General features: G+C 63.5%; 1 protein-coding gene across 1 annotated transcript in view; it reads left to right on the top strand.

Moving 5' to 3' along the window:
- The window catches only part of SELENON (selenoprotein N), a 16,274-nt gene extending 2,942 nt beyond the window's left edge, over positions 1-13,332 (top strand). Inside the window, exons 3-12 of the mRNA XM_036447806.2 lie at positions 2,632-2,765; positions 4,396-4,605; positions 5,803-5,927; positions 6,349-6,486; positions 7,742-7,823; positions 8,120-8,308; positions 8,929-9,034; positions 9,925-10,037; positions 10,120-10,221; positions 11,620-13,332. Of these exons, the coding sequence (XP_036303699.1) occupies positions 2,632-2,765; positions 4,396-4,605; positions 5,803-5,927; positions 6,349-6,486; positions 7,742-7,823; positions 8,120-8,308; positions 8,929-9,034; positions 9,925-10,037; positions 10,120-10,221; positions 11,620-11,790 (1,370 nt within the window). The 3' untranslated portion in view covers positions 11,791-13,332. The remainder of the gene's footprint in view (positions 1-2,631; positions 2,766-4,395; positions 4,606-5,802; positions 5,928-6,348; positions 6,487-7,741; positions 7,824-8,119; positions 8,309-8,928; positions 9,035-9,924; positions 10,038-10,119; positions 10,222-11,619) is intronic.
- The last annotated feature ends 882 nt before the right edge of the window (positions 13,333-14,214 follow it).

The following is a 14,214-nucleotide window of genomic DNA, read 5'->3' as shown; positions in this document are numbered from 1 at the left end:
GAACGACTGAACAACCGGTTGCTATAACGCACACTGACTACCAGGGGGCAGACACTCAACACAGGAGCTGCCCCTGGTGGTCAGTGCACCAATGGGTCCCCATCGGGACTGGGTGAGACCTCGGCGACCCATTCACTGGCTAGGCTGAGGGACCCCACCCATGCACCAAATCATGTACCAGGCTTCTAGTGAACTATAACATGCTCTCTCACCACCACCCCAACCCCAAATGTGTCCGTTTCTGGTGGCTTCTCTTTTTTTTTCTTTTTTAAATATATTTTATTGATTTTTTTACAGAGAGGAAGGGAGGAGGATAGTTAGAAACATCGATGATGAGAGAGAAACATCAATCAGCTGCCTCTTGCACACTCCCTACTGGGGATGTGCCTGCAACCAAGGTACATGCCCTTGACAGGAATCAAACCTTGGACCCTTGAGTCCACAGGCCAATGCTCTATCCACTGAGCTACACCAGTCAGGTCATCTGGTGGCATTTCTTGAGCTTACGACCTTGGGCACCTATTTGTTACCCAAGTGGCCCAGGATCAGCAGGTCAGTTGATGGGAAAGGCAGAGAGGTACCAGCTGCTCTCCGGTGGGCTCTCTGGGTCCGGATGGGCCAGAGGAGCAGACTCAGAGGGAAGCTGCTGATTGGCCGGAGCGGACACGGGCCAGGTCTTGGTGACAGCCAGTTCTGTGGTAAAAGCAGAAGGCAGGCAGGCAGGGCATCCCCCTGAGGCATGGCTCCAAACTCTAACTTAGACACACTCCTCCACGCACCCACACAGCCCCTCCTCGTCCTTCTTCATGGATGGAGAGCAAGACAATGGCCACGCCTGCTGGGCTTGGGGGACATTTTAATTTTTAAAAAATAAATCCCCTTACCTTTGAGGCCACTGTGAGTGCAAAACTGGACCAAGTTTGGGGAAAACAAAATTTAAAAAAAACAGCAAAAACACAAAACACCAAATCTAAGCAGTGACAAGGGCCAACAGTCTCTCTAGTTGGTACAGTTATGAGTGTTTAATTTCCTGCTTTATACCTTAAAAGTTTCACAAGCTGTCTATAATGAGCAACTGTTACTTATAAATCAGGAAATCAAACTTTTTATTAAAAAACGAAAGGGCCATAAAATGCTGGGCCTTATTATTATTTTTTTAATATATTTTATTGATTTTTTTACAGAGGGGAGGAGAGAGGGATAGAGAGCTAGAAACGTCGATGAGAGAGAAACATCGACCAGCTGCCTCTTGCACAACCCCTACCGGGGATGTGCCCACAACCAATGTACATGCCCTTGACCGGAATCGAACCTGGGACCTTTCAGTCCGCAGACCAACGCTCTACCACTGAGCCAAACCGGGTTCGGCTGGGCCTTATTAATAATAATCTGGACAACAGTAAAATAAGCAAGCATGCCTACTGTCCCTTCCTCTGAGGCCCCAGGTGGCCGGTTTTAGGGGAGATTTGCCGGTTTTAGGGGAGATTGGCTGCAGTGACTTACAAATGCAGGAATGTCAGTGATTCTTTAGGACTGGGATTCATGGCGGGAGCCCTGGGGGTGCCAGTTAGAAGGGCAGTTCGCTGATTCCAGCCCCTTCGGGTTCCTGCTCAGCAGGTCTGAGATGGGCCCTGGGCATCTGGAAGCGCAGAAAGCTTCCTGGGGAATTCTGATGATCTCGGTTAAGAACTGCTGCCAGCCCTGACCGATTGAATTCAGTGGATAGAGCGTCGGCCTGCAGACTCGAGGGTCCCAGATTCGATTCCGGCCAAGGGCATGGACCTTGGTTGCCAGCACATTCCCAGTAGGGGGTGTGCACGAGGCAGCTGATCGATGTTTTTCTCTCATGGTTGTTCTAATTATCCCTCTCCCTTCCTCTCTGTAAAAAACAAATCAATAAAATATATTAAAAAACAAAACAAAACTGTTTTGATGCACCCAGGCAGTCTGTCAGCAGATGGCAGATGGCACCACGTGTCGTCCCTGCCAGGAGCCTGCCCTGGGAGAGCAGGTGTGACAGGACCCGCCGCTGCTTTATTCTGTGTCCTGGGCCCTGCCCTTCCATTCGTCCCCTCCTTTCCCCCGTAAACCCTCACCAGGACTCCTACACCTGAAAGGTCACAGACTTAGCCGGCCCTCTCTGAGCAGGAAGAGATCTGAGAAATCCCGGTCAGCCCCTGCCGGCCCAGCCCTCCTCACACACTGGAAATGATGTCACAGGGACTCGGGGCGGAGCAGGCTCCTCCCTCCCAAGTCAGTGCTCTTCCCTCGACCGCGAAAATGGCCTGATCCGGTCCCTGCTTCGTTCTTGGAGGAGACGGAGGCCCTGAGAGCTCACCTCCCCCAGAAGAGGGAGTGACACAGGCCTGGGTTTGAACCCTGACCCCCACTGCCTCGCTGTGTGACCCTGGAGAAGTGACACGACCTCTCTGAGCCTCCGTTTCTCATTCATCACCTGGGAGTGGACAGTGATGCTGTCTGCCTCCCAGGGCTACTCTGACACGAAAATGGGACACGTGTTGGTTCTTACGTGAGCGAAGGCTCACTGCTACCCCAGCTCCAGGCCCGGTTCCCTCAGTCACAGGCCAGAGTGGATGCTGAGGGCTGGCCCTCTCCGTCTGTGTCTCGCAGGGTCCACGCCCACCACCAGCTACGAGGAGGAGGAGCTGCCCCCGGACCCCAGCGAGGAGACCCTCACCATAGAAGCCCGGTTCCAGCCTCTGCTCCCCGAGTCCATGACCAAGAGCAAGGACGGCTTCCTGGGGGTGCGTTGGGGTGGGGCCGGGGGTCCCCACGGGTGGGACTTAGGGAGGAGGGCCGTCTGTGCGCTCGCCACCTGAGGACGGGCTGTGCTCATCTCTCCGTCTTTCCGTCTTCCTCCATCGCTGCCCTCTGCGCCCCCGGCGCCCGGCCCTGGGGGTCCAGAGCGAGTGCGATGCCATCCCCGCGTCTGGGCACACAGTCCGGTGGGGAGGCAGGCGGGATGAGCGTGAGCCTGGAGCCCGGATGGGGTCTGGGCCGGCTTCCTGGAGCAGCCACCTGGCAGGCTGCAGGAGGAGGAGGCTTGGCCGGTGAGGCGGGCAGGAAGGACGGGCTGGAGGACACAGCCGTGCCCTGGAGGCTGTTGGTGCAGCCGCCTCATTAGAACCGTTGCTTTCTGCAAGTCGGTCTGTTCCCCGCAGGCTGTGCTTGCTGAGGGCCGGCCCTGTGTCCCCCACGTCTGCCACCCCATCCCCGGGCCCTTAGCACGATGCCCCGCACCTGACTGGTGCTCCGTGACTCGGACCTGAGGTTCTGCCCCAGCAGGGCCTGGGGGGCGGGGGCCTGACAAACGCTTTGCTGACCAGCCCGTCGGCCTGAGGCCCCGTGGACAAGGTCCAGCCCATCCTGGGACCTGAACAGCCCGGATGAGGCCCTGAGAGCAGGCGCTGGAGGAGGACAGCCTGGAGGGTGCAGTGGGAGGCGCGGGGCGTGGCCGCTGATGGGAAGTGACAGGGTGACTCAGGCTCTGGCCGGTGGCCAGGAGCGAGGCGGCCGTTAGCCCCGCGGACCGGAGGGAGGAAGCAGATCTGGTGGAGACAGAGCGGGGGTTGGACAGACTGAAGTGAGGCCCTTAGGGGATGTCTGGGGGGGTCTAGTGAGCGGTTTGAAGCCCGGGTTTGCCTTCCATGCACAGTGCTGGGTGGAGATGGGTTTGGTGGGGATGAGCCTGGAGCTGGGGTGAAGCTAAATGAGCAATGAATCCCCTGCAGAGCAGTGAGGGCCTGCGCTTACAGGGGAGGGGGGGTGAGAGCAGCGCCCAGTCCGCCCCCTGGCAGGGCGGCCCCTTTTGCAGGCCGCTCCCCTGCAGGTCCCGGGAGCGGGACCCTGTGAGCAGGACCCAACAGGACCCTGTGATGCCGGGCCCTGCCCAGCCGGTGTGCCGTGAGGACCTGCCTGTTCCTCCTCCTTCGGGGAGCTCCCTGCCCCTCTTCCCGGTCCCCCTTCTCTCTGAGCCTGTGCCCCACCCCCGCCATCGCCGTGGAGGTGGGCACCGGAGAGGGACCCGCTGGGTCCGAGACAGAGGCAGCTCCCGGTGGCTGAGCGTCCTGGGCGGAGGCTCGGTGGGCAGGGACAGCCCCTGGAGCCCAGCAGGGCGGGCGGAGCTGCCGCAGGGGGTGCCCTCGGGCCTGCGGGCTCCACCCCAGGCCGGTGCGGACGGCCGGCACGGTCTCCCTCGTCCCCGCCTGTGGCTCATCACATGGAAGGAGCGGGCACCCAGCCCTCGGGGGCCTCTCCTCCCCCGAAAGGTGCCTCTCCTCAGCTCAGCTCCAACCGCAGCCCCTGGCCTTAGCCCCCCCCACGCGGACGGGCCCCAAGCCGCGGTGCCCGCCCAGAGCTGCGGCCTCCCGCCAGGTCTCCCGCCTGGCCCTGTCCGGCCTCCGCGACTGGACGGCCGCCGCCTCGCCGCGGGCACAGCTCGCCGCCCGCCACTTCCGGGCCTTCCTGCCGCCGCGCGGCCAGGCGCTGGGCGAGCCCTGGTGGCTCATCCCCAGCGAGCTGAGCGTCCTCACCGGCTACCTGCCCAACAACCGCTTCTACCCGCCGCCGCCCAAGGGCAAGGAGGTGAGGGGGCCCTGCCCCGCCAGTCTGCACCGGGACCTGTGCCAGGCCCCCCCGCTGCCCACCTCCCCCTGACCCTGCCCCCCCCGCTGTCCACCTCCCCCTGACCCCCAGGCCCTCCCCCGCTGTCCACCTCCCCCCTGGCCCCCAGGCCCCCCCCGCTGTCCACCTCCCCCTGACCCTGTGCCAGGCCCCCCCCGCTGTCCACCTCCCCCTGACCCTGTGCCAGGCCCCCCCGCTGTCCACCTCCCCCTGACCCTGTGCCAGGCCCCCCCGCTGTCCACCTCCCCCTGACCCTGCCCCCCCGCTGTCCACCTCCCCCTGACCCTGTGCCAGGCCCCCCAAACCCCCGCTGCCCACCTCCCCCCTGACCCTGTGCCCGCCCCCCCAACCCCCACTGCCCACCTCCCCCTGACCCTGTGCCCGCCCCCCCAACCCCCACTGTCCACCTCCCCCTGACCCTGTGCCAGGCCCCCCCACCCCCCCTGTCCACCTCCCCCTGATCCTGTGCCCGCCCCCCCAACCCCCGCTGCCCACCTCCCCCTGACCCTGTGCCCGCCCCCCCAACCCCCACTGCCCACCTCCCCCTGACCCTGTGCTCGCCCCCCGCTGTCCACCTCCCCCTGACCTCCTGGCCCCCCCCGCTGTCCACCTCCCCCTGACCCTGTGCCCGCCCCCCCATCCCCCGCTGTCCACCTCCCCCTGACCTCCTGCCACCCCCCGCTGTCCACCTCCCCCTGACCCCCAGGCTCCCCCCCGCTGTCCACCTCCCCCTGACCTCCTGGCCACCCTCCACTGTCCACCTCCCCCTGACCCTGTGCCCGCCCCCCGCTGTTCACCTCCCCCTGACCCTGTGCCAGGCCCCCCCCGCTGTCCACCTCCCCCTGACCCTGTGCCAGGCCCCCCCCGCTGCCCACCTCCCCCTGACCCTGTGCCCGCCCCCCGCTGTCCACCTCCCCCTGACCCTGTGCCAGGCCCCCCCCGCTGTCCACCTCCCCCTGACCCTGTGCCAGGCCCCCCCCGCTGTCCACCTCCCCCTGACCCTGTGCCAGGCCCCCCCCGCTGCCCACCTCCCCCTGACCCTGTGCCCGCCCCCCGCTGTCCACCTCCCCCTGACCCTGTGCCCGCCCCCCCTCCCCCGCTGTCCACCCCCCCGGACCCCCGCCCGCGGCCGCAGCCACGGCCCGCTCGCTGCCCTAGGTCATCGTCCACCGGCTCCTGAGCATGTTCCACCCGCGGCCCTTCGTGAAGACCCGCTTCGCCCCGCAGGGGGCGGTGGCCTGCCTCGCGGCCGTCAGCGACTTCTACCTCACCGTGGTGTTCCGGTGCGTGGCCCCCGCCCGCCCGCCCCAGGCCGGACCCGGGACCCGGGACCGGGCAGCCAGGGCTCAGCAGGGAGGCCGCCTGGCTCAGCCCCTGCGCCTGGCACCTGGGTCCTGGGCGCTCCGAGCCCAGCCTCCTCCGGTGGGTCAGGCGGTGACCGCCTCCGAGGAGGACGCTCAGCCCCGGCCGGCGCAGAGGGGGTGATGGCGCCGAGAGGCCCGCGCACACAGACTGAGCTCAGGAGGGGCGGGCGCGGCTGCCGAGGTGCCTGTGCACAGGCCCCGGGACGGGCGGTGCCTGGGGGCCGGCGCCTTCTCCCTGCCCACACCCTCCAGCCCGGCCCAGCTGCCCCACACAGGGCCTGGCTCCCGGGCTTTGGGGCAGACGCGGGAGGCCTGCTCCCAGCCGGCTCCTTCCCCCCAGGATCCACGCCGAGTTCCAGCTCAGTGAGCCGCCCGACTTCCCCTTCTGGTTCTCGCCGGGCCAGTTCACCGGCCACATCGTCCTCTCCAAAGATGCCACCCACGTCCGCGACTTCCGGCTCTTCGTGCCCAACCACAGGTGGGCACTGCCTCCGGCAGCGGTGCCGAGGCCCCTCAGCCTCTGCCCTTTGCTCCCGGAGCCTCCTCTCCAGGGAGGGCCCGGAGCTGACCGGGAAGAGGCGGCTGGAGGGGGGCATGTCATCACTTGACCAGCGTGTCCTGGTCTGCATGGACCTGGCCACCAGCTCTGTGCCCGGGGCCCAGTGCAGCGGCAGCCGCCCCGCCCTCTTAATGCAGGCCCTGAGCCACGGCCTGCTCATACCACCCGGGGCGGCCGGCAGCTGGGCAGGGGCTCGGCTGGTTGGGGCCCAGAAGGGTCCTCAGAGGAGGGGGCATCTACGCAGAGGCCTGGGGGAGGGAGGGTTTAGCCTGGCAGAGGGAACAGCACAGGCAAAGGCCTGAGGGCAGCAGGCCCTCACTGGCCGTAGTTGCTGGGTCTCAGGGGGCTCCGGGGATGGGTCAGCCTCTTGGTGGGGAAGGGAAGGGGGACAGGAGACCTGGAGACCGGGTTTCGGGTCTTTCCTGATTCCCACGTGGCTGCTCAGTGACTGTGCAGGGACACGGGGTGGGCTGGGAGCAGGGAGGCCCGGAGTTAACTTCCAGCCGTGACACCAGCGTGTCTGTGGGCAGCGCCCTGGCCTCTCTGGGCCCCAGTTCCCTCATTTTCTGGACAGGAGGCTGGCAGGGGTGGGGGATGGAGAAAGTTACCCCAAGAAGTGGCCACCTCTTGTTACTTTTACTCCTCCCGCCGCTCAGCAGGCAGGCACCTGCATTGCCCAGGCTCACCTGCCTCCACCCCAGGGTGGAAGTGGAGGTCCTGGGCTGGATGAAACAGACGGAGGGGGGCAAATGGCCAGGCCCGAGGCACCCAGGGCGCCCAGCTCATTGTGCCCAAAGTGGTTGGTTGCCAGTCCTCGGGCGCCCCCATGTGGCAGACCTGCAGGTGGCACCTGGTCTGGCCAGACCTGCTGGAGGCCTGTGCCGGGTTTTCACTGCCCTGTGTCTGGGGGATGCGCCTTGACCTCTGCCTGGAGGGGTGGCGGGCGATACAGGAGTGACGGGTGGGAAAGCCCTTGGGAACGGGGAGGGCCGGGCCGCTGGAGGGGAGCTCTGCAGTCCCAGTCCCAGCAGCTCTGCCCGGGCTCAGCCTGCCAAGCCTCAGGTCCTCCTCTGTGAGACGGGACAGCTGCGAGCTTTCAGCAGCCCTGTCCGGCCGGTGGTCCGGGGGCCTTGCTGACGGTGCTCTGTCCCGGCCACCCTCCCGCCGGCCCCAGGTCTCTGAACGTGGACATGGAGTGGCTGTACGGGGCCAGTGAGAACAGCAACATGGAGGTGGACATCGGCTACATCCCCCAGGTGACCACACCCTGGCCCTGCCCGGCGGGCAGGAGCCTCAGGGCGCTGCAGGGTGGGGCGCGGAGCTCCTGGCACCTGTTTCTGCCCACGGAACCCAACACCCCACTGGCCTCCGACAGCTTCCCGCAGCGACGGAGCCCAGCCGACCCTGGCCCGGCTCTCTGCGCAGCCGGGCCAGGCCCCCTCCCTGGCCCCGTTCCCCACCTCTGCAACGGGCGGGTGTCCCCGAGGGCCTCTCGGGGCCCCTTGAGGATCCTTGCCCTCCCTGAGGCCGGCCCTCCCTGACCTCTGCCTAGATGGAGCTGGAGGCCACGGGCCCCTCAATACCCTCTGTGATCGTGGATGAGGACGGCAACGTGATTGACAGCCGCCTGCCCTCAGGGGAGCCCCTGCAGTTTGTCTTTGAGGAGATCAGGTGGCAGCAGGAGCTGAGCTGGGAGGAGGCTGCCCGGCGCCTGGAGGTGGCCATGTACCCCTTCAAGAAGGTGAGCTGGGCGTGCGTGAGGGCAGGGGCAGGGTCTGCAGGGCAGGGCAGGGCAGGGGCTGGATCTGCGGGGGCAGGGCAGGGGCAGGAGCTGTGGGGCAGGGCAGGGGCAGGAGCTGTGGGGCAGGGCAGGGGTAGGGGCAGGATCTGTGGGGCAGGGCAGGGGTAGGGGCAGGAGCTGTGGGGCAGGGCAGGGGTAGGGGCAGGAGCTGTGGGGCAGGGCAGGGGCAGGGTCTGTGGGGCAGGGCAGGGGCTGGAGCTGTGGGAGCAGCAGGGGGCACAGGCCGCTGGGCTGGGGTAGGGCTTGCTGTTGGGCTTCCTCCCTGCAGGGCGCCTGGGGAGCCTCCCTTTGCCATTAGAACTTGGAGGAGGTGTCCCCCACCTCGGCAGCACCCCTTCTCTCTCCCTCCCTCTCTCCCTCCCTCTCTCTCTCTCTCTCTCTCTCTCTCTCTCTCTCTCTCTCTCTCTCTCTCTCTCTCTCTCTCTCTCTCTCTCTCTCTCTCTCTCTCTCTCTCTCTCTCACACACACACACACACACACACACTCTCACACATTACACACTCGGCACCTGAGTGGGACCCTGGCTGCCCACTGTAGCTTCTCTCTCGGCTCGGCCCCAGGTCACCTACCTGCCGTTCACCGAGGCCTTCGACCGCGCCAAGGCCCAGAACAAGCTGGTGCACTCGATCCTGCTGTGGGGGGCGCTGGACGACCAGTCCTGCTGAGGTGAGAGGCCAGCCATCCCCAGGGAGGATGGGGACACTTCACTTTGTGGGGCACAGGGGCCCCGAAGACCTGGGCCTCCCCTGCGGAGCATGAGGGGCTGCACAGGGGGGGGCAGGGGCGGGGCAGGGTGAGGGTGAGGGAGGCTTCTGTGCTGAGCTCAGAGGGAGCTGCTGGGACAAGCTGAGCCCAATCAGCCACTTTCAGCTTAGAAACCTCGGCCAAGTGACTCCTCCCTGAGCCTCTGGTTTCTCAGGAGTGAAGGAGGGGACCTGCTTCCCTCCCGGAGGGAGGACAACGGCTGTGGCAGTGCCTGTGCCGCCCGGTGAGGCACTCGGTGAGATAACAGACAGAGCCAGAGGCTGGGCTGCATTCGCGGACTCAGAGCACTCGCTGGGGACCTGCTGGGCACCAATTCTTCGGGTGTCGCCCCAGGGGTACGAAGATGAGTAAAACGAGGGGCCTGTCCTCGCCCGGTCATCGGCAAACACCCTGGGCCCCCGGGCCCCGCCCAGGCTGGGTGCTGGGTGCAGCGTTACCGGCAGGTCCCGGCAGGCAGGTGTGGCTGGTGCCAGGGGGGGGTTCTCAGAGAGTGACATTTAAGATGAGACTGAAGGATGAGTAGGAGTTTGTGCAGCCAGGGTCCCATTCAGTCTGTGCAAAGGCCTGGGGCTCCGTTTGTGGATTGGGGACTGCAGGTGCCTGGGTAGGGCTCACCCTAAGCCTCCGCCCAGACGCCAGGCTGTTCTCGATGGGAATCACAGCTGCCATTCATTCAGCACCTACAGACTCTGCTCTGTCACCTGGTGCGTAGTCCAGGAGGTTATTTGCTGGCGGAAACCCAGCGAGACGTGGGGCGGCCTCAGTCTCCCGCCTCGCCTCTCCCTGCACAGGTTCGGGGCGGACTCTCCGGGAGACGGTGCTGGAGAGTTCGCCCGTCCTCGCCCTCCTCAGCGAGAGCTTCGTCAGCACCTGGGCCCTGGTGAAGGAGCTGGAGGACCTGCAGGTGAGGGGGGGACAGCCTCTTGGGAGCCCCCAGGACAATGCTGGGGGCCCGGGCTCAAGAGCGCGCCCCGCCGTCCCCACAGAGCAACCAGGAGAACCCGTCCCTCAAGCAGCTGGCGGACCTGCACCTGGAGAAGTACAGCTTCCCCGTGGAGATGATGATCTGCCTGCCCAACGGCACCGTGGTAGGTCCCCCCCCTACACCAGCCCGGCTGGCACCGTGGGCAGAGGACGCAGCCGGCCAGGGCACAGGCTCCCAGACCTCACAGGCTTCGGGCCTGGCTCCCCCACCACCCCCTTGCTGGGCTCAGTGATCACATCTGTAAAATGGGAATCCTGGTGCCCAGTCCGCCTGCCTCGTGCAGGGTCAGGACGCTCCTATGGGAAGGGGGACCCCAAGAGCACCGAGGGGCTGGGGAGCAGCAGGCACAGCGTAGCAGCAGCGTGGAAAGGCCAGGGCCAGGAGCGCTCCCCTGGACCACTGCTCTCAGCCCTGGGATGGAAGGAGGAGGGACAGGCAGGCCTTGTGACAGGTAGAGGGGACCAGGGACCCCACCCCACCCCAGGCCCAGCCGAACGTCTAGACCACATGTGTCAAACACAAGGCCCACGGGCCAAATCCGTCCCGCCAGGCCTTGCAATGTGGCCCGCACTGCGCTGTCATCACTTCACTCCGCTGCGTTTCCATCACAATGACAGTTTATGACTGTTCAGTAAACCATTTGGCCCGCGATTTAGGCTGGATTTTAGATTTTGGCCCCTTCTCTGATTGAGTTCAACACCCCTAGTCTAGACCCTGCCTCCCCCTGAGGGCCCCTTCCACGCACCCAAGCGCATCCTGTAGTGGGATTCTCGGAGTGGCTGAGAGCTAGATGGTTACAAACACCCGAGTTACCAACAAGGAGTCCGAGGCTCAGAGGCCAGAGGTTGGGAGACAGTTGCACAAGTAAGAGATGCCCTGGGCCCCGGCCGGGTGGCTGCATTGGTTGGAGCATCGTCCCAGACACCCAAAGGCTGCAGGTTCAATTCCAGGTCAGGGCACATACCTGGGTTTTGGATTCAGTCCCTGCTCGGAGTGCATATGGGCATGTACAGGAAGCAACTGATCCATGTGTCTCTCTCACATCAGTGTTTCTCTCTCCCTTCCTCTCTCTAAAAAAAGGAAAAGGGAAAAAAACAAACAAACAAAAAAAACACACACACATATCCTTGGGTGAGAATTAAAAAAAGGGGAAGCAGTGCAGCTGGCTTTGAACTGAGGTCCGCCTGGGCCTCAGCAGCTCCTGCTCTTCCTGACAGAGGGGAGCGGAGTGCAGGGGTCACGGGAGCAGAGAAGGGGTGAGGGCGAGGGAAAGGTGAGTGAAGGGCACTAGGTTTTCTGCTAGTGGATGAGGAGGGTGAGCTCTGAGGCAGGACGGAGGCAGCCAGCCCGGGGCCGGGTTCCGACGGGTTCTGCCTGCGGCCGCCCGCCTCGGTGAGGGCAGCCGAGGCCTGAGAGTGGCCACTGCTCCCAGGAGCGGCCGAGCGGCCGAGCAGGGGGCTCTGAGCCCCGGGCTCGGCACCTCACCCAGCCTTTCCCCAAGGTCCACCACCTCAACGCCAACTACTTCTTGGACATCACCTCCATGAAGCCCGAGGACGTGGAGAGCGGCGCCTTCAGCTTCGCGTCCACCTTCGAGGACCCGTCCACGGCCACCTACATGCAGTTCCTGAAGGAGGGCCTGCGGCGCGGCCTGCCCCTCCTGCAGCCCTAGAGGCCGCCCCGCCTGGGGAGGGGGCGGGAGCTGGGCAGAGGCCTCCACAGCGAGGCTCCTGTACGTTCCCACCCCACCACTCCCAGACGCCTGGGAGGCAGGGCGTGGCGTGGGTGGGGTGCCAGAGAGGTGCCCCTGTTTTTGTCCGGAGCCTTCTTCCTGGCACAGCCCTCGCTGCCCTCTGTGCCCGGCCGCCAGGGGGTCAGGCTCGAAGAGACGGCCCTCCTTCAGAAGCAGAAACCACACAGTACCCCAGACCCTGGCTCCCCAGACCAGTCTAGTCTATTCGACTTAATGAGAGGACCCCAAGCCTGTCTGGGGACTTCCTGGAGGCCATCTGCCTGGGAAGATCTATGCCCTTAGGAAGGGGGTCCCCGAGGCCCAGACCCACGCCACCACCCCCGCCCACCCCGCCCACCTCAGCACAGGGTGCAGCAGCACTGCTGGGACCAGAGCCCGGAGTGGCCCTGAGACCTCAGTGCCACGGGAGTGCAGCCCAGCCAAGGAGCAGAGCCGCCCGGACCAGCCTGTGCGCCCTGCAGGGTGCTGACGCTCCTTGGCCGCGCTTGGGGCCTCAGTTCACATCCCAAGCCACTGACCACGCCAGTCTCTTTTTTATACTCGCAGGAGAGTGTTTTTACGTGAACTTTCTCACCGTTTGTAGGTATTTTTATAGCCCGTGCTAAGGAGAAGGAAGGGGCAAAGGCTTCCTCCAGCAGCTGCCCATGATGGCTGCGTCTGAAATCCCAGATGGACCCAGCTTGATGTCTCTGCAGCGGCACCCTGGGAAGCAGCAGTCCCCTCTCCCTTCTCTTCTAGTTTTTTAAACAAACAGCCCTCAGAGGGCCAGTCCGCCCTCGTTCTCCCTCAGCCCACGAGGCCCCCGGCCTTTCACTAAGGCCTGGCAGCCCAGCCTGCTCCCACCCTTAACCCTGGAGGAGGAAGGTGGCAGACGCTTCCCCAGACACAGCCCCAGCCTTCTCAGCGAAGGCACCTGGTTAAGATTCCGTGTCTTTTCTCATTTAACCCTCACAGCCAGCCTGGCGGGTGGATGTCAATTGTTCCCATTTTGCAGATGAAGAAACCGAGTCTCGGGAAAACAAGCTGGCTTGCCCACCGTCCCTCAGTGTAGAGTTGAGATGCGACCTGAGTCTTGATGGCGGGTGTTTTGCACCCTTACCACGCCCCCGCCTGGTTTCACTGAGGTGAAAAGGAAAGCCTTTCAAACCACCCTTTCGTTCCCTCCCGATCTCTAACCAAACGAGGCGTGAGCTAGCGAGCTCAGCCAGGTTCCTGTCCGCTGGGAGGCATGCTTCCACGCCCTTCACGGAGGGACGGGCCGAGACCTTTCCCGGTGCTTCCAAGCTTGGGTGACGTGAGGAGCTGACTGTTCTGGCTTTCAGCATCTTCATCAGGTGCTTCTGCCTGACCTCCATGTGCCGCCAAGCTCGTGGCGGGGAGGGCCCCGGCTCCCTCTTGTCACCCCTCTGCCACTTCCTTCCCTGTCCCCAACTCGTCCTGTAATAAACCTGAAGATACGAGGGCGGTGTGAATGCCTGTCCTTTGAGTGGGATGTTAACACTTCGGTTTTGTCCTTGATATGACTCGGGTTTGGCTTGCCAGGTGGGTCAGGGGACATTGCTGGAATGCCTTGGGGGTCTATCTTACCCGTCACCGGAGGGCCGGAGTGACTTTCTGAAAATAACTGTGATGCCCTCCTGGTGTCACTCGCTATATTTAGAATCTGATGCTGTGTTTATAAAGTTAAACCCATTGTCTTATAAGCACAGCTCAAGACAGGCATTAGGTAATTTTTTTATTTTTTGAGGGAGTGCACTTGAGAAAAAAAAAAAAAAACTATAGAAAGAGTGAGATAGAAATGGGAAAGGGAAAACGCTGGGAAGGGATAGTATCAAAGCCTGGCCTTGGCCTGCTCACAGGGGAAGGCTCTGGAGCATAAACCACACCAGAGTTGGGGCCTCCATTCTCCCTCCTGCAAGGGCGGTTTTCCAGAAAAGGGGGCAGCTGTGAGTAGCCGACACAGCAGCTGGAGAATGGCTTCCCTGGCAGAGTAAAGGGGGCCTGGGTGGGGCACCAAGACAGCATCTACCACGTCCAGGAGAGACAGCTAGGGTGGATTTTCAAGGTCTGCCATTGACCTAGGGAGTGAAATCAGTGACTAAGCAACAGCTCGCCGTCCTGGATAAAGGGCTGGACCTAGAAGTCAACATCATTTGAAATACGGTAGGGCTCAAGGACAGCCTCTGAGGTCTCTGGGCAAGACCATCTCACATAATTTGCAGGATCCAGTGCGAAATGAAAATGCTTGTTTTTAAAAAATAAATTTCAAGAGGGCAACAGCAGAACATTAAAGCAAGTATGGACTCCTTACCCAAGGCCATGTGTGACTGGCTGTGCCTGGCA

The sequence above is a fragment of the Pipistrellus kuhlii genome, unplaced genomic scaffold (assembly GCF_014108245.1).
Source record: "Pipistrellus kuhlii isolate mPipKuh1 unplaced genomic scaffold, mPipKuh1.p scaffold_m20_p_2, whole genome shotgun sequence".
In the NCBI taxonomy this organism is placed as follows: domain Eukaryota; kingdom Metazoa; phylum Chordata; class Mammalia; order Chiroptera; family Vespertilionidae; genus Pipistrellus; species Pipistrellus kuhlii.
Note: the sequence above shows the minus strand (reverse complement) of the source record. Positions and strands in the feature narration are given on the sequence as shown.